Source organism: Dermacentor andersoni, chromosome 5 (genome assembly GCF_023375885.2).
Source record: "Dermacentor andersoni chromosome 5, qqDerAnde1_hic_scaffold, whole genome shotgun sequence".
In the NCBI taxonomy this organism is placed as follows: Eukaryota; Metazoa; Arthropoda; class Arachnida; order Ixodida; family Ixodidae; genus Dermacentor; species Dermacentor andersoni.
In genome coordinates, this window is record NC_092818.1 from 16,805,797 (window position 1) to 16,825,695 (window position 19,899).

The following is a 19,899-nucleotide window of genomic DNA, read 5'->3' on the forward strand; positions in this document are numbered from 1 at the left end:
GGGAGGGCCCAGCACGGATTGTTCAAAAACTGTCGGACGTTAACTACGTGGTGAGTCTGCCAGGAAAACGGAAAGCACAGCAAGTTTACCACTGTAATCTGCTCAAACCCTATAGACAACGGGAACCAGTGGTGTGTATGATAGTAAACGTTCCCGAAGAGCTTCCGGTCGAGCTTCCGGGACTAGGCTCAGTGACGAACAGGGAAGACACCGATCAAGTCATTAGTGACTTAATCAGTAAAGCACCGCCGTCGCCTGAGCAGAAAACCGAACTACACCAGCTCTTACAAGAGTTTCAAGGTCAATTCTCTGAGAGGCCTGGTAGGACTTCTGTCCTTACTCATGAAATAGAACTTACCTCCCCAGAGCCAGTACGATCCAAGGCGTACCGGGTGTCACCCTGCCAGCGCAATATTATGGAGGCTGAGGTAAAGAAAATGCTACAGCTCGGGGTTATTGAGGCGGGTGAGAGTGATTATGCCTCCCCTTTGATTTTAGTTGAGGTACCAGGCAAGGAACCTCGTCCTTGCGTCGACTACCGCAGGCTTAATTCCATCACTAAGGATCAAATTTATCCGATCCCTAACATCGAGGAGCACCTTATCTTCTCAGGGGTTATTGGCAGGTTCCACTTACAGAAGAGGCTAGTAGGTATGCGGCGTTCATTTCACCAATGGGAACATTCCGTCCTAAAGTTTTGAGTTTTGGTTCGAAGAACGCGCCATACTGCTTTTCAAGCCTCATGGACAAAGTGTTGCGGGGACAGGAAGAATTCGCTTTACCGTATTTAGACGACGTAGCGATATTCTCCGCATCCTGGTCTGAGCATATGGCACACTTGCGGGCAGTGCTAACCCGCCTGCGCGAAGCGGGCTTGACAGTCAAGGCTCCCAAGTGCCAGTTAGCACAGGCCGAGGTTGTCTACCTCGGTCACGTGATTGGACGGGGTCGTCGCCGCCCCTCTGAAATAAAGGTGGCCGCTGTACGAGACTTCCCGCAACCGCGCACGAAGACAGATATTCGGTCGTTCTTAGGTGTCGCCGGCTACTATCAGAGGTACATCCCCAGGTACTCTGATATCGCGGCTCCCCTGACGGATGCTCTAAGAAAAACAGAGCCCCAAACAGTCGTCTGGGACGAGACAAGGGAAAGAGCTTTTAACGCCCTAAAGAGCGCCTTAACAAGCCAGCCTGTGCTACGATCGCCAGACTACACAAAATGGTTCGTTGTTCAGTGCGATGCAAGTGAGCGAGGCATGGGCGTTGTACTGTGCCAACGGGAAAATGGAGAAGTGGAACACCCCGTCCTGTATGCTAGTCGCAAGCTGACCAGTCATGAGCAGGCGTACAGCGCCACCGAGAAAGAGTGTACGTGTCTCGTATGGGCCGTTCAGAAATTGTCATGCTACCTAGCGGGCTCAAGGTTTATCATTGAGACGGATCACTGCCCTCTCCAATGGCTGCAGACCATCTCTTCCAAAAATGGCCGCCTCCTGCGCTGGGCCTCGCTTTGCAACAATATTCCTTTGAGGTGCGTTACAAAAAGGGGAGTCTCAACGGTAACGCCGATGGCTTAAGTCGAGGCCCCTAACGTAGGAATCAGCCTCAAAGTTATTTGTTACTGATGTTTTTCTTCCTGAGGCAGGATTTTTAACATATTGCTTTTGTTTAGTGTTTCAAAGTCATGACGTGCTTTCTAGTGCAATTTTCCAATTTGTGGACGCGTTGTGAGTGCTGCTAGACTACTGTAAGGAACTAGGCAGTAGTATAAAAGGGAAAAGAGCCTGGCATGGCTTAGTGAGGGTTGTGTCGTGCTTGCTGACTGAACGGTTGAGTTTCGGCGTAGTTCTAACGCTTGCTGGGAACGAGAACAAAAATGGCAACTCTCCCGAAGTCACTTTGCAGTGTCCTGTGTGAAGCTGAACGTGAGAACGAGGCCTTCTCTGTGCGCTGCGCTCAAGAAACGCCGAGGGACGACCGACTTCGGTTAGGAGCCTCATCGAGCGACATCCCTCCGGACAGCGGATGCAGTCCCCTGACCATCGGGATCTCCTTCTCCCGGCGGGGCGGTCTGTTACGTTTCGCCTCCGTCGTGCGGTAATGCCGGCGCGGATGCAACGGACGCCGGGGCTTCGTTCAAAGCGGCGGACATTTTGGCCAGTTCATGGCTGTCCCAACGCCTCCTGCTATGCGCGTCCAGGCATGTTTCAATGCCACGTGTCTTCGTGTGTGTGTGTGTGAGTGTGTGTGCATGTTGGTGCCCACGCTTGTCAATGCGCGGCAGCCGGGGAAAGGAGCTCCCCAAATGTGAAGCGAGGAGGTCTGACCGGCGCCGGCCCGGCGGATGCGTCACTTCTTGTCTCAACGTGTCCGTGCGCCGCCGTCACGGGCGCCTCTCCCGAGCCGTTCCTTCTTGCCCTCGACTCCGAGAGTATAAAAGCAGCTGCCCCCGGACGCCAAGAGAGAGGCTTCGATTTCTTCAGTTGAGTAACGTGGTCTCCCGTTTCTCCACTTCGGTCGACCTGACCGGCCGCTCTTTTGCGATGCTATAATAAACAAGTTGTTCTGTTAGCTGTCGACTCATCCTTTGCGAGGACCTTCGGATGCTTCCAGCTGTGCCCCAGGCCGCCAGGCCAACACTACCCTTGGAGCTTGCGACCCAGATGCAACAATATGTGCAGCGCGACACAGACGTGTCGTTTATTCTTTGTCCCGCGTCTGTGTCGCGCTGCACATATACTCCAAAAATTGCACAAGTGAACAAACTCTCATGCCAGACGTACGCATTTCAGCGCTTACTCGAGATAAATGCTGCTTTAGTGTAAACAAGCCGAACTCACCTCTGTAAACAGGGCGAACGCACCTCGCATATCCTGGTGCCTTTCGGAGCTGGCCGGTCTCGTCCGTCCGCACGGCACTGAGTAATAAGCTTTGCCACCTTAAGTGCGATTTGTGCAGTTTGGTGCGCTGCACCCCGTCATACTGGAATACAAGTTTCAAAATGACGTGTTTCTTACCGCTTCAATAAAGTTTTTAATTTAATATTGTCCAACACCGTACCTGCAACCAGGAGCCGATCGGTGCAACGCACGCTTGACGGTCCGCTGATTGCAATTTCGATGGCACTGACAGAAACGAGCCGGCGCCGTGCCCGTGAAGTTGGCTTCGCAGCGGCGCAGTTGATCCTTTGACGTCATTGTTGTACCACGTGATAGCGCTCGGCGAATAGCGGTGCGAGCGGCGCCGGAAAAGGTATGCGCAACTCTGTTCCCTGCGGGAGCATATACAGGAACACTACCTCCGCATAAAGTCCCCTAAAGTACCGCCACTCTTTGAACTTTGCCGCCGCCGCGCGACCTCCTCGCCTCCTCCTCGTCCCTTGCGCGTCCCTCCCGGTGCCAACCAGTTTTACCCCCGTTTTTCTCACGACGATTGGTCCCCCTGCCGTTGCTCTTGGAAACGCGCGGATCTTGCATTTTGCTTGTGTTTTTCTTTTTAGTTTGCGCCATTTTTCTCCTCCGCTCGGCTGGCTCGGCGTAGCGAGCGTTGTACGCGGTGTATCCCGCTCTATGTGCTAGCGGTATGCCGTGCTGTTGCGCATATAACTGCAGCAACAAGCCTGATGATAGTTATGCAGCATTTATGATACCACACCGAAAGCGTGACGGCTTGCTCAGGAAGCAGTGGCTGCATAACATTGACCGAAAGCACTTTGTTCCGACAAAGAACGGCGTTGTTTGCGAGGTGAGGCGTCTTTCTTATCGCTCGTAGCAAAGCATCCCGTAATGCTAAATTTTTTTCATTCTTCCGGCGTGCTCACTAGCGTTTTTGTTGCAGCAATTTGTACGTTGCATAAAAATGCGGTTGTCCTCAGTATGCTTAATATTCTGCGGCGGCTCCATCACCTCGGACGTCACCAACTGTTGTTATTCAGTCCGAAACGCAGCACTATAGATGAGATTGTGCTTTCCGCTGTGAACAATTATGTTGAACAATTATACAGCCTCTCGATCGGACTTTTCGCGATTGTTAGGATCTGTTGCCTGTGTTACTGAAAATTGAACTAGCAGCTTGTAGAGGGGCTATTATTTCTAGCTTACATCGATCTGTGCGTCAGTCAGATACAATGAATGCAAGCCCTGAAAAAATTAGTGGCAAGTATACCCGTGGTATTGCAGGTGATGAATGCTAGCTAGTCCACATAGCGTTTTTTTTTTTTCAAGTTTTAAGGCGAAAGCCTTTAGATCTGTATATTTCAAGGTCGCGTTGTGAACAGAAAATATCACGTGCCCCAAGGAAGGCCAGAGGCGACCAAAAGCATATCCACCCCTGTAAGAAATAATGATTAGCCAAGTTAATTAATGATTCATTAGTGAGTGAATTAAGGTGGATTACAGTGTATAAGGAGGATTAAGGTGCATGAAGAAGGATTAAGGTGCATGAAAGAGGATTTAGGTGGATGAAGGAGGATTAATGCAGATTAGGGGGATTAAGGTGAAATAGGGTTGGTGAAAGAGTATTAGGACCGATTAAGGTGGATTACGGTGAATGAAGAATGATTTGGGAGCGCAGTGTATGTCGTCTCTCGCAGTCCTTGCCCTTCGCGCTCTACTTCACTTTTATCATGAACTACCAACTAGCCAGAGCAACCCTAGATTAGGGAGGATAAAAGTGGAGGAAGGAGGATTAAGCTCGATTAGGGTAGATTAAACTGAATTATGACTGATAAAGGAGGATTAAGACTGATTAGGGAGGATTAGGCTCGACTAAGCTGTATTAGGGTTGTTGGAATCGCACCGCTGGCCCGAGTTGTTGGGGACTCGGTGTTGACGCCCGTTATTGCCAATGGGTCGCAAGCCCCAAGGGTAGCGTTGGCCTGGCGGCCTGGGGCACTGGAAGCATCCGAAGGTCCCGGCAAAGCATGAGAAGACTGGTAACAGAACAACTTGTTTATTCTAACATAGCAAAAGAGCGGCCGGTCAGGTCGACCGGAGTGGAGAGACGGGAGAGCACGTAACTCAATAGTACAAATCGGAGCCTCTCTCTTGGCGTCCGGGGGCAGCTGCTCTTATACTCCCGGCGTCGCGGTCCAAAAGGGAAGGAGGGAAGGTCACGGGATGAAGGTCACGGGACGGCGCAGCAGGAGCCCACGACGGCGCGAACTGTCGGGCCGAGAGACCTGCTGAACCGAGTGTAGTGACGCATCGCCAACCTTCACCCACACGACGGCGTGAACAGTTGAGCCGAGAGACGTCCAGGCTCCTCATTCGGGGAACTCCGCTCCCCGGCTGCCGCACTTTGACAAGCGAGGGCACACACACACACACGCACACACGAAGACACGTGGCACTGAAACACGCCTGGACACGCTTGGCGGGTAGGCGTTGCGGCGGCGTCGAGCAGGCCAAAATGTCCGCCGTTTTGAACAAAGCCCCGGCGTCCGTTGCATCCGCGCCGGCATTACCGCGCGTTGTAGGCGAAACGTAACAGGGTTGATGGAGGTGGATCATTGCGTATTAAGCACTATTAAGATGGATTAAGGGGCATTAATAAGGATCAAGGTGTATGAAAGAGTATTAAGGTGGATGAAGGAGCATTAAGGTGGATTAAGGAAGATTAAGGTTGTAATGCCTACTGTAATAAATTTTAATCCATACTAATTCTTCATCCAACTTAATCGGCCTTAATCCTCCCTAATGTACCTTAATCCACCTTAATTCACCATAATCGCCCTAATCAACCTTAATCCACCCTAATCCGCCTTGATGCACCTTAATCCTCCTTAATTCACCCTAATCATCCTTGATTCGCTTTAATCCACCCTAATTCACCTTCATCGACTTTAATCCGACCTAATCCTCCCTGATTCTCCTCCATTCACTTTAATCCACCCTAGTCTACTATAATCCTCTTTAATGCACCTTAATCGACCTTCGTCCATCCTAATCCACCTTTATCGACCTTAACCCACCCTAATCCTGGGAACTAATGAACCTTAATCCTGGTTAATCCACCCTAATCCTCCCTATTGCACCCTAATCCACCTTCATTGACTTTCATCCACCTTAATTCTTCTCAATACACCTTAATTTATCTTAATGCAATCACTAATCAATCATTACCTAACTTTCCTAATCAGTAATCAACTCTTTACACGGATGCACATGCTTTGGTTCGCTTCCGGCCTTCCTTCGGTCACGTGGTATTTTCTATAGCTCACTTAGATCCCTTGAAACAGGGATCTAAGTCTTTCGCTTAGTAAGCCATACACAGAGGGATGTGCCACAAGCAATACTACATCAGATGCACAAACCATCTCATCCTGTGGCAGAAAAATTGTCTGGAGTATAGAACTCGCCTCAAAGCTCCTTTTACATCAGTATACGCCCGTTCATACGGCTTTAAGAAAAAACCAACCTCATTATAAACGTTGCCTTCAGAATTATCGATGCTGTTATCAGCATTTCTCAAAATTTTCAACGCCACTGGGGCGCGCAACTGGACCAAAATGACCCGCCTACATAAAATGCTGCGGCCCGTCCGCGGGATCCCACGAGAAAAAGCTTGCCGTGCGCAGCCGACGGGCCAGGAGAATCGAGGAGGAAAGCGCCGTGAGGAGGAGAGTGTCACTACTTTCAAATGATCAAGGGGCTTTACCTCCGCATAGCGTCCATGTATATGATATACAGGAACACTACCTCCACACAGCACGAGCCACGCCTCCACGTGTTCCCTTTCATACCCTGTACATCCCTTTCATGACTCGTGAGTTAAATAAATGAAGTACCACCATGAAGATTAGCGTTCTCTTGAGTAATTTGCGGAATACAAGGTTAAATATCCAACAGACCTAGACCTCCCTTTCCCAGGTCTCCGGAGAAGCGCTCTCTGTGTCCGCATATTTCTTTTTTTCGGCGCCTCCGGAGGTCACCACAGTCCCGTGTCGATACCGAGCAAGAAGATGGGGATAGCAGGAAAACTGCAATGGAACGGCGAGATAGTGAACAGAACGGAAAATTGGGCGAGTTGGTGTTGATTCATCTAAACAGGCAGCGCGAACGACAAGGACGAGGAGGACGGAAAACAGCACAGGACGAGCGCTGAACTTCAACTGCACTTTATTATCACATTAACTACTGAACGAGATTGAACGCTTATTCAGAATATTAAACAAGCGCTTTCTGTAACAAAATTTAGTTTATGTTCAGTGCTAGTCCTGTGTGGTCATTTCTTCTTCATCATCCTTCGCGCTGCCCACTACCAATATAGTCGCCCAGCCAGAACCGTTAAGGGAACGTCCACTTGTCTGCAGAAGCGCTAGTGTTCAAAGCGGACGGAAGGTGACACAAAGCGGATGGGAGATGGTCATCTGTCGAGATAAGCGAGATACGTTGACAATATTGGGGGAGGAGGCGGGGAGAGGGGGGTCATCTCCGGTTCGAATGCAAACTTCCAACGCATTCAAAGTTCTATACGCAGCGAATATCGTGAACAATTCGTATCCTAGATTACACAGTTACACCACCGAGCCGTAGAACAGGCATTTATGATATGGCTTTATCAGTGGCCGACAACACAGTGCAAATGGTAGCGCCAACGAATCCGACCATTCCAGCCACGGTAGGACGCCATGGCTAAAACTTCGCTGCACGGCACGTGATTGTAGGTTACAGTGGCGAAACTCAACATGTTTGGCCAACAGTCGTTAACATTCACTATTTCATTGCTTAGAGCTCTGTCTTCCGCTTGGCTGCCAAGCCGCGAAGAAACTCGGGCGTACCATTTGAGGTTTGGTGTCGCGCTTATGTCATGTTGTTTTCTTATTGAAATAGAAGATTGCCCTGTGACACCTGCGACTTTGATGACACAATACCACGTCTTCTGTGTAGCGAAAAGCAAGCACATTGTAGTGCGCTAAACATACCGGAACCAAAAAATATTACGACATTGGTCACAGCGGACATCTTGCGCTAAAGGCAGCTATAGCATTAGTTGGCTTCCATGCTGTCTACAGTGTAATGGTTGGGGTCCGGCATGAAATAGATGCTAGCTGGCCCATGCCGTCGTCCAACTTATCCACGCTGACCACGTTTGTGAAGGGAGAGACTCGTTCTCATCGAGAACAACGAATATGGGACTTATTTACAGTATCTACATGAGAACGCTACAGTTCATCAGTCTAACATGACTGAAAGAGGAATGCACACTGAAAAGCCGCCAATGGCTCCTTGAGTACACTCTGTGTAGTTAAGGTGTACTTGTACTCTGTGTACTTTGTGTACTTTGTGTGCTTGTACTCTGTGTACTTTTCCTCCCTAGATCCCTAGGTGAGGGAAAACGGCAGTTCAACCATCGACCTGGGAGCGTCCATAGTCATCGTAGCCGACCCGCTTTGAGGGCGAGGGTTTACAGACTCACTTCCGCACAGGTTTCACTGACCACACCGAGGTGAGAGGGTTCTCGCAGACAAGGGTCCTGCCCTGAGCAGGCGCCTCTTGATCCCAGTGTCGACTCCGCAGATAGAGGCCGCCGCGTCTGTCCATTTACTGATGACTTCTCAGAACCGTGAGACGGCGCCACAAAACTTCTTATTCCAGGAATTCCAGCGCTTCGAACAAGTCTTGACGGTGACGGCGAATCCACTAACAATACATGGTCCGCCGACTGCGTGTGGACATCTCGGCGTCGTTCGGTTGGGGACGCGGCGCATTGTGGTCCTTACAAAGCGAGTCGCCGCAGCAAACCTGCCGGCGCCATCCCGACGGTCGCTTCCCCGAAGATCGCCAGCTCCCGGCGGTCAAACGTAACAACGGGGACTGCGACGCATATGAGAGTGCCATTTGCTATCTCAGAATTGTGTGCGCCCGTTTACTACAGTTACACCTCAGTCTAAAGAAACCTGATTTTACGATGATCCTGATTTAAGAAGAAATTTCCATTCCCGCGGAGGTAGCCATGGGATTCAAAGTTGTCATCAACCCGAATTAACGAAACTAACTTGGCCGAACTCGGTTTAACGAAATTTTCCCTGAAATAAATGAGCAAGAAAAGCGACGATTCCTTTCCAATTTTCACACAGACGGATTTTTCTTCGAGCGCGCGCTCTAAAGATATCGCGTTAAAACATCTAGGCGCCCTAGTCACGGCCCTGGCTTTATTATGACGCCGCGCCTTTGCACAGAACAGCGGACTCAACACCGCCTCTGTAGGGGCGGCGGTGGTTGCTTTCGTTATATCATGGTTTATGTGACAGATGATTGGATTAGCGGAATGTACTATGCCGCGGTAGCTTTTGTCTGTCGCTACGTTACAAATTTAGATTTCGAAGGACCGAAAAATTCCTTTCTCGATTTTACGAAGTTTCCGATTTAACAAAATAATTTGAACGTGGTTATCACTTCGTGAAATCAAGTTTCAACTGTATTTCCTGCTCACATTCCTCTCTATTTATATCGCTTTTCACGTTTCCTCGTGCAATGTATCAATCTCGACTTTCAATGCGGTTAGCATTATTAGCCTACTTTGCCTACTCACTTGGCTGTTCGTATCACGTTTCTAGCCTTTTCGGCGGTTTTTCTAATAAAAAGATAACTTCGGTACTGGTCGCTATCGAAACAGGGTTCCTGAGCACAGTATCCCGATGCTTTACCCGCTCAGCCACTGCCACAACAAGCTATAGGTAACGAGGGATTACTTCTCAGCGTCCGCACGCACCGGTGCGATCTCGGAGGCCGCGTAGAAGCTTCGAGCGCGCCGCTAGGTGGCGCAGCCTGCCCAGAAGGAAACTCAGCAGAGGAGCCCTACTGCGGTACAATGTTCATACATGACCATTTCATGACCATACATGACCAGTTTCAGAGATGACCATTTCAAGCCACCGCCAATCTTCTCAAGGCAAATTAATCTTCTTTTACCCCCAATTATTGGTGCACTGATCACTTGTACAAATCTAACACACAAATCTTACAATATACACGACTTTTGAACTGACATTACATTGAACAAATCCTTACCAATCCTTTCGACAAGGAATCTCCCACCACCAAATTACGTGCGCACCACCGCTTGAATGCTAACCGTGGTAACACATCCTCAAATGATGGGCTCTGTTTAATTTTCCAAGTCCCTCTCTATTGCCTCTTCGCTGCTACATTCACTCGCAGAGCCAACATTCAGGACTCACCATTTAGCATCTCCTCTTCTACCGCTCTAGATTTTGAAGTTGTACGAGGCACGTATCAGAATGGCGGCCACAATGCCAGGCCAAAGGCCTGCGTTGATGAAGACAGGGATACAAGAGAACCTCGAATGATACACTTTATTTTGTGTCACATGAAACGCCTCTCTTTATTCATTTATTCGTTTTCAATATATATATATTACACTGTCGAAATAATAAGTTCCATCCCATAGAGTTCCTAACGACACACACGGTAGGGCAAAGAAAGGAAACAGGCGCCAAAGATAAAACGTTGGCTGTCACGAGGACAGCAATGAACCACTCGCAAGAAAGAAATTTACATTGTAGAACGCATTGTTATCTGGAGAACACAAGATCAAACAACGAGGACCGAAAGAACAATGGTTAGTGGAACGCACAAGAGCGCGAGTGCGAAGCGCCCCGACAAAGCCGTGCGCGCCGCTCGTTTTGCGTCCTGAGGACCTGCGCGCCGTGTTCCCGAGCGTAGAAGAGACGCGGCCGGGTTAGCCAATAAATGCGCCGAATACGCGTTCTTTGCGTGTCAGGACGAATAACGCCAATTGCTGCTGTCATTCCTATTACTAGCAGAGTTCCTGCTAAATTTACAAATTCAATTGTGTTTGACGTCGAGCACGCGATCTCGTGCTCGGCAACACTGCGGCGTGTATTCCCGTTCGACGTGCCATGTGCGAATTCGTTATAAGCCTGACGACTGCTTTGTCCAGTTCAATGGCCCTTCTGGCAGAATCAACGTGGAGGGTACTCCGAAAGCTTTAAGGACAATCAGAAGCTCTTAGCCGCCAGACCGTCGAAAAGTACCGTAAAAATGAAGGCTGTCAGTCGGCATGTCCTCAGGAAGCAAACAAGCCACGGCAATGATTCGTTCGGGATGCGACCAGAGATTCACAGCACGCTGGGCAGCAACACAGGGAAGGTGACGAACGGAAAACGAGGCCGCAATTGCAGCCGCGATGGCAGTGTGTGTGCTAGCGAGAAACCCGAGACGATCGTCGGTGTTTGAAGCGAGCGAGGAGAAGCGGTGTATCTACAAAGCAGGCCGCTTGCGTGACGCCGTGCGTGTGGAGAGAGCGGGACGAATAGGAAAGGGAACGGCGCACGCGCGACGCAGGCCATCATCCCCGACCGCTACGGCTACAGCACGACGCTTGATCAAGACAAAGCCGGCGCTTCTCTTGAGGCTGGCTGGCATGACCGACTGTATGTGTTACGCGAGCAGGTGAAAATGAAGGCACTCTCTATAATATAATAATATATTATGTTGCGAATATAGTAGCATCTTTGTCTGTAGTGGTTTACACTCGCGCGCTTCCTCAAAACATCGGCCTGTCCACAGAAGGGCAGCACCTATCGTTGCACCTTCTTCCTTTTTCTTTTCTCCGCCGTTCGACGCAACCCGAGGAAGCGAGCAAATCGGGAAAGGAAAAAGAGAGGGTGCGTCTGGGGAGAATCGGGAATAATGCGCCACCGCAACGATTTACGGGAGAAAGAATGCGATGGAGCTGTCCATCGCTAATTTATGGCACCAGGAAGTAATGCTTGTGAAACATCAATAACGTCAGCTTTCTATTTCGTCGGTCGCAATTTCGCCTCCATCAGTGCTTTGCTCACCAACTCGAATATTTAGCTCACTACCCCCTCTTTCTTTGCTTCAACCCCTTTTCCTCTCTTTTCCCTTCATTCCCGGTGATCCACGAGGAGACCGAAATCAAGCTATTAACATGGTCAGAAAAAGACAGCCAATTTTGCACTTTTACACGTTCCTGTGGTTCATGAGTGTGAAAAGTGCTATGGGATGATAACTGCTACGTTAACCTCCCGTCATGCGTAAGTTCACCCTTGTCTCATGGAAAGCAATTTTAAAGGTTCCGGAGCTTCCTTTCTTTTTTTTTCTCTGCCATTTCCTCGGACAATAACCGTCATTTGGGATGTTTCCGGTTAAGGGACATTTTTGCAACATAGGTTGTGACAGAATGTTTAGTCTGTATACTTCCTTTTCTAAATGGACTCAGCAAGCCTCCAAGCCAACTGAACTGCAACCAAATATATAAATAGCAGGGTCAACCTGTCAACAATCGATTCAGAAGCAAAAGCACCGCTCCATGCAGTGCAACATGATTAATCTTGCATGCCGTTTGTGTGTTGTGCATTTTTATAAGACTCGGATTCCGCTGACCGGTGTCCTGCGGGCGTGCATTTCACGAACGGGCACAATAAGTATATCTTCAGCTTTATCCCGAAAGTAATAGAACTCATTCCAGAATATTTAGTCATGTATTGCTCATTTGCGCTGTCCTCTAAAGCGGGGAGTCATAATTCATTTTTTTAAACATAGTTGCCTTTCATGTGCCATGCGATTAACCATTATAGACAAATACATGTCCTATAAAAGTCGGTCCTGAAGGCAGCAAATCTAGCGAAAACGTGGCATCCGTGGCTGAATAATGGGGAAGGCGGTAATCCGAGAAGCAGTGATAGGAATTAAATGTTGCTCACAGTCGACCTTTTCGAACTGACTTGTTGCAAGCATTGCGAACATTCAGTTCAACCACGTAGTCAAAGAAAACTAGCATCGCGGCCAAAAAGAACGTAGACGCGCAACTCCACCTGTCGATGTGTTACGAACAGACGCCTACTATAGTCGGCTAAGCACAAGCGATTTCAGTATGAAACTAACCATGCAGACGTTTTCGGGTTTTCACACACGTTCAACGGTTCTCTGCCACTTCAAGATGCTCAAAGATTGTCCCGCCTATAATACTGCTACTTTACGAACTAATTTTTTTTTTTCATTTCGGGAAGGCGTCAGAGCGCGACTGCTAAACGCTACACCACTCGCTTTTCTTTTTCATTTGCTGCACTCCGTGCAGGAGAACGTTGCCGAGAAAGTGCTCACATATTCAGGTACAGGACAGACGCAGACAGAAAGAAAACGCAGCGAAGCTCAAGACACTGTCGCTGGCGATAAGAAGCGTTGCTGTGTTGTTAACTCTGTACACGGGGCCCTCCGAGTCCTGCAAGAGCGCATTACTCGGGCGCTTTCCATCTCTCCATGCGTTTTGTCAGTTAAGAACAACACGTTGCGTACATACAGCATGTGTCTCCAACTCTGGTAATGACAAAACGAAAGGAACAGTGTTGGAGGTAGGTGCCACGTCGATAGCGTCCTAAAGCAGGTGAACTTTCTCCCTTGTACTGTGCACGCTCCCTAAGTGACGATGTGGTGCGCGCGCGAACAACGGCGCCGGGGAAGGCGGCTAGCTGCGTTAGCGCCCCCCGTCTGGCACGCACGAACTAAGTGTGCGCCGGAAAGGGAGAGTATGAAACACAAAAGACAGTGGAAGACAATACAAAAACAACATATTCAGATTGACGTGCACGTCCTCGTTTATGCGTTTATGGATGGCATGTTTGTACCAGCATGCTGACGCGTGACATATGCGTGATGGCAGCGAAGTGAAGGGTCAGTAGCATGACACAGGCTTCGGATGGGCGAAAGCGCGCGCGCAGTTGCAGTTAGCATTCAGCGACAACGCGCACACTATAACAACGTAAGAAGCTAATGAAAAAATTAATAATAATAAGCGAAAGGGGGCCGGTGTGGGGCTGGATGAAGGAGGGCTGAACAGGGGGAATGATAAGACCACGCGCTCGGACAGAATGAAAGAAATGAATAAACGACGGCGGCGACAGTAACGTACGATCACTCGTTTTTACAGATGTGCGAGCCCTTTCCCGACGACCTGAGTTTTTGATGCATCCATGTTGTGCCCGTGCTTCAAAGAAGCTAAGCCTAAAGGGGCTACGAAGGACAACGCTAAAATCTGCGGCGCAAGGGGATCGCTGATTGCACTGCAAACTTAAATAATGACTGTTATTCCAGGATCGGAACCATGTGGTGCAACCAAAAACTGGGTCTCAAAGAAAGGGCTGTAGCACTCACTGAATACAAGAAGTATACACAAAGAAAGTCAAAATGAGCAGAACAGGTGAATGAAAAGTAAGATGGCATACAATGTACATTTATTCAAGTCATGTCATGTCATAAAACGAACATTCACGTTTGTGCTTCATAAATAAGTGAGCATATAACATTAAAAAAAAAGAGGACGTGTTACCCCGAAGGCTGTCTAAAACATCTAAACCTTTCACCGAAGACTTTGTAATCTTTAAGAAAGTGAGAAAGGATGCATTGTACAGCAGCGGAGCACAGTAGTAGTCTTCAAGAACGTTTGACGTTTCATTTATCCACAACTACATATTTCAACGAGCTCAACGAATCGCTGCGCCGCATAACGACAAGCAGGAGAAATATTTTCGGAGGTCGACACTCGTTAACAGCAATCCACGAAACAACATGGTCTACACCGACGAACTGAGCGACCAGGCGCCGTGCACACTTCCCGCGCGCGCGGACGCTCTCGTCTGCCGCTCGATGGCGCTGGGCGCTCTTTGTTAAAATCCAAGCTCACAGCCGAGCACTAACCCGGCCTAGCGTAAACCGGCTCACCCGGAGCCATGGTGCGTACTCTGAGCACACGGGACACTTAGGTTTTACTCCCAATAGCGTGCAGGTATAGCAGGAAATGCGCCCATTTACGCGAATAGTCCGATTGCGCGACGAGTCTCACTGCGCCATCACTGTCACAATAAATGCCGATAGTAGTCCTTAGCATATGCTAGTCACTAGTTCTGCAGCCCCCCCCCTCCCCCTTTTCATCCTCTGTTTTTCTTTAAGCGTCTTAACCCTCGATGCGAAGAGACTGCATAATGAGCATAAAAGGATTTTACAATACTAGCAGCATCGGATAAAAACGAACTCCCGTCCCAAATAACCCGCATTCACATTGCCAATGCAGCTCTTCAGCGCTTTACTCGAGCTTGCCTGGGCACTACTCTTTCAGGTGAGCAATGTGAGTGAAGGCCACACAAGCGCTGACCGGTACAGCGGGAAACGTAGCGGTAAATACCGACAGCTGGCGGGGCAAGCACGCATGCGCTATGAACGCGGCGATATCGGTCTATTCCTCCACGGAAGCTCCCCGGCAAAGTAGCACGTGCGTGCGTGTTCGCGTGTAGCAGAGACGGCAGCACTTCGCAGCGAGCTACTTCAACTGCAGCGCTCTCCTAACTGCGTCCGTCGCGCCGGAAAAAAACCAACGTGGCGGCAACGTCTCCCTCCCGGCGACGGCGGGCGAGAGCAGCAAGGCGGCGGCGAGAAGTGTGCGCGAGCGCCCGGCAACCCCCTAGCACCGATCGCAGCGGCGTCCCTGAGCAGACGACCGAGAACAAATGCGAGCACAACCTCCGGCTCTCCTGCGCGTTGTCAACAAGAAAGCAGACGAAACAGGTTTCGAGAACACAGGACAACGGCACTGACGTAGAGGCTTTCGAAACAGGGCCCGCAGAAATACGGTTAGTTTATCGTCGCATGAAAAAAGAATAATAATATCATAATAATAATAATAATAATAATAATATAATAATAATAATAATAATGGTAGTAATTACACATCTATGGAGATCGACCGGTCGCGAAGGTGCGCATTATGTACAAGGGGCAGCCCAGAACTCTTCGTGTTTTCTCTGTATATAATACGGGGTGTCGTGTAAGATATCACATTATTGCTTCTCTCGCTCTGCTTCTGTTCTTTCCTTTTTTTTTTTTTCTTCATTCTCTTTCTCTCCGTGTATGATTACCCGGGAGGCAGACTTATACGGCCTCCCAGCGACAAAAAAAAAGATAATACAAACAAAATTTCTTGGATGAGCCTCGCGACATGTCTACCTGGTAATGATTCGTTATGTACAGCGCTGGGTTTTGCTTCGTAATCTTTGCGTGTGTGTGTGCATGTATTTGCGTTTGTTTTCTGTGTTTCTGTATGTGCCCGAGCTTCTTTTTGACCTCTACCGCGGAGTTAGCACGTGATTTTTTTTGTTTTTACCTCTCTTACAGCGAGAACAAGAACTTGTAAAAACACGAATGGCTTAACAAGAAAACGCCCGACACCGAACAACGCCTGCGCGAAAGCGAGGGAACAGTGAAAGGAACAAGTTAAGAAAGAGGTCAATAATCTCAACAACGCGCTGCAGGGACAACGCGTTGATCCGAAACCGCACCACCACGTGATTCTTTGTTCCCTCTCCGTCTGTGTCGCACGCTGCGCCGCAAGCTCCGTAATTAAGAAAGCACCATCACCTGCGGGCTTGGAAACGACCAGCCGCGTTCCTCAACGGTTTTGCGCACGATAACCAACAACTGTCCCCGTTGGCGAACACTACCACACCACGACCACGGTACGGCCTTTCTCTCGACACGCTCAGTCGACGTCACACCGTACACACTTTTAAGTTTTGCGATAGCTGCAAGTTGCACATGGGGGCGCCCCACAATCGACCAGAAAAATTGGTGGCAGTGTTGTCGATGTGGGAAGCTGCGAGTGGAAGTGAAACAAGATGGCGGCAATACGCGGTGCTCGAGCTGTGAACGTGATCCGATGGTTGACTCGGTCTGAGCTATGCTAGGATGACGTAATGGTAACGACGAAAAAGTACGCTGCCTTCGAAGGAGCCTCGGCTGGTTTTTGAGCTGGGCGTCTGCGTCAACGCTCGTCGTAAAGACAGAAAGAAATATGCTGACTACGCCAAGCGGAAGAAAGAACTTGCACGACTCTTGAAGGGAAAAAATGACGATCGATCCTTGATAGAAGAAAGGATCCGAGCTTGAATACAATGTTGACTAAGCAACCTCCATTCTCCTTGCAAACTCATATTGGTACAAGGGAGGTGTAAAACGAAAATTTATCCTGATTTATTTCTTTTGCGCACGCACAAGTTAAGCAGATAAAAAGACACCTAGTGTGGCACGATTTTCTACTAAATTTCAAAGAACGTATCTTATAACCAAACAGCACTGAGCACACCACACCACTGTCAACTTAAACAGGCTCAGATGTGCCGAAGACATGCACAAGATCAAACAGGCCTGAACAATCAGCTGTAGTCTCAACAAAAGAGAAGGCCGACCGGAGTGCATGCAGGTTAGTGGTACTTAAACTACGACAGCAATTCATCCTGTAAATTCCCGACACTCATTTCCAGAAGGCTTCAAATTTTGCATAAGATTTCTTCAAGCGAAAGAAGTTACCTAAATATAAAAGCAACAGATAGAAACAACTTTTTCAGCCTGCGATCAACAAGGCAAACAGGGAAAAGGGGGGGCTCCTGAGAACGATGTGTCTTCTCCGGTAGCTCCCTTATCAGCAGAGTCAAAACCAGCTTCCATAAGAATATCCCGCAGCAGTCCAACGTTGCCTTTGCCCGCCGCGTAAGAAATGGCCGAAACAACGCTATACAACAGCTGTGGGCCACTGGAGTCATCAGGCAATTACCACTCTAGAACCCAGCACAGCTGCCATCATGTAAGATTGATGTTTTTCACATCACCACGGAGTTGGTGACCAGAGGCACACAACCACCGACGGTGCCGCACTAGCGCGCCATGCAACAGCGACGAGCTGGCGCCTGACACCGCGTTGGATCAGCGTCGCATTTCTTGAAATGACGATTGAAAGTTAAGCAACACACGAAGAAAACGACAGCAACAAAGGAAACCGCTCTGGCTCTGCCAAAACGTCCCGGCGGAGCCAAAGCCGGTGTCGTTTGTTGGGACGCATGCCGGCAGCGTACAACATGTGAGGGTGCGGATGCAGGCGGCGTCATGCTGCTGAAAGTTACGCCATGTGCATCAAAGTCACTGGGACATATCCAAAGTCTCTCCAAAGTCCACTAGGTCGGGGTCGAAAGGCACACTGCATCCCGGAGACGCGTAGCAGCTACCGCGGGCACCGATTCCCAGCTAAAAAGCGAGCACGCTCGCTGGCGGGCTACCAGGCTGAAAGTTTCGAGCCAAAAGTGCCCCGAACTGCTCCGGAGAAGACACGACCGTTTCCAGCGGGTTGCCCGACGTTCGCAGGGGGCAGCCCCGGCCGACGTCTGGGCAAGCAGCCGGTGCTGCCCAGCACAGCCTTACAAGCTAGGCTTTCCCCGCAGCCAAGCGAGCTCCACAGTGAAGCGAGCACCAAGCGAGCGCTGCTGCGACGGCAGGGCGAGCGACGGCCGGATGTGGTGGCGGAGTCGAGAGAGGCCTTCTGCACCGCAGGATGAACTCGTCGCCAGGAAAGATGCTCAGATGTCGACGGAGAAGAGCTCCTTGTGGAGCGCGGGGAACTCGAGGTGGGGCACGGTGCGCCGGAACTTGGCCAGCGCGTCCATGTGCAGCAGGCTGACCTCGCGCAGGCTGGGCAGCTTGGCGAGCAGGCAGTCGAAGGCGCTCACGTCGCCCTTGTACGGCTGCTCGTGCGTCTTGCCCAGCTCGTAGCGCAGGGACTTGAGGATGGCCGCGTTCAACCGCTGGATCTCCGAGACGCCCTTCAGGCCCGGCCGGTCTGCGCCACGCGAAGCGAGGACAGAGAGCGTTAGAGGGAACCCCCTGCAACGCGCGGCCGCCTGCGGTGTCGCTCTGTGCGGCCCGCACGGGCCGAAGCTATGGCAACGCCATGCGCTGGCGTGCGGAATGGTGCTAGCGCCAACAACCACGCTTTATCTGCAGCAGAGCCGCCAGATGGTACGCTTCCGACACTTGCGTTCTCCACCGTAACTGTGGACCACACGGTACCTCTGGACAGCAATAATGATTGCTGTAAGAACACGCGTTGATCCGCTCATAACTCACAAGTAACTCATAAGTATTTCATTTAGACTACACGAAAATTTGAAGTGCATCAGGGGCACCGCGTTCATTATTGATGATTGGCAAAGCGAAAGAAAGGGGGATAAAAACACATTACCTTTATATATACGCGGTGCTTAAAGTCAGAATATCATTAATATTAATGAAAAGACTAGGTTAAGTACGCAAATGCTGCTTGCAGAGCTGGTTCATGCGCTTTGAAGGACGGTTTCTCCCGTACAAGTAGAATAAGCAAGCGCATAAATCGCAAAGAATTTTAGCTTATCTTTTAAATATGCGATTATGGCATATCTTTGTATTATGAACTTTATTTATTTATTTATTTATTTATTTATTTATTTATTTATTTATACTGCAATACCATCGAAATATTTTAGCAGGGCGGGAATTACAATCGGCAGTACTGCAAACGAAAAAGTTCTGACAGGTATACAATATTTAGAAACACAATCAAGAATAGAAGGAAAATTCAAGTAGGAACACAGAATTGCACAAGTTTAAGGGTTACAAGTTATACAATATCTAACGCAATACAATATCTAACGCTTGAAAAATAAAATGCAAGAAAACCAGAAAATAATTCAGTGGATCGTTAGAGATACAACTATATTCAAAGAGATAATTGTAGGATATAGACAAATTCAGAACAATGTCAATGTTAATAGCGCAAAACGGCAAAATCTGAAGCTCAGTGAGCTGTTAGAGGCAAGTGGCAAACACTTCAGGAGATAGCTGTAGAACAACAGCATTAGTCAGACTGATAGTCCTCGGGAAAAAAAAAACGCATTTTTAAAATAATTATTGCGCGATTGAAAGGGTGCCTGAAAGGGTGTGAAAGACTGTGACGTTGCCTTGTGGCATAACTTGGAGAGAAAGACAATAATCTATTGAGGTCTATACTACAGTGTCTGTTAATTAATTGACATAAA

The 19,899-nt window shown here is 49.2% G+C and overlaps 1 protein-coding gene across 6 annotated transcripts in view; it reads right to left on the minus strand.

Moving 5' to 3' along the window:
- Positions 1-10,298: 10,298 nt before the first annotated feature.
- Hr3 (nuclear hormone receptor 3 ROR-beta) overlaps positions 10,299-19,899 on the minus strand; it is a 152,901-nt gene continuing 143,300 nt past the window's right edge. For all 6 annotated transcript variants that reach the window (XM_072288153.1, XM_050177388.2, XM_050177386.2 and 3 more), the window contains one exon: positions 10,299-18,665. In XM_072288153.1, coding sequence (XP_072144254.1) covers positions 18,406-18,665 — 260 coding nt within the window. In that variant the 3' untranslated portion in view covers positions 10,299-18,405. The remainder of the gene's footprint in view (positions 18,666-19,899) is intronic.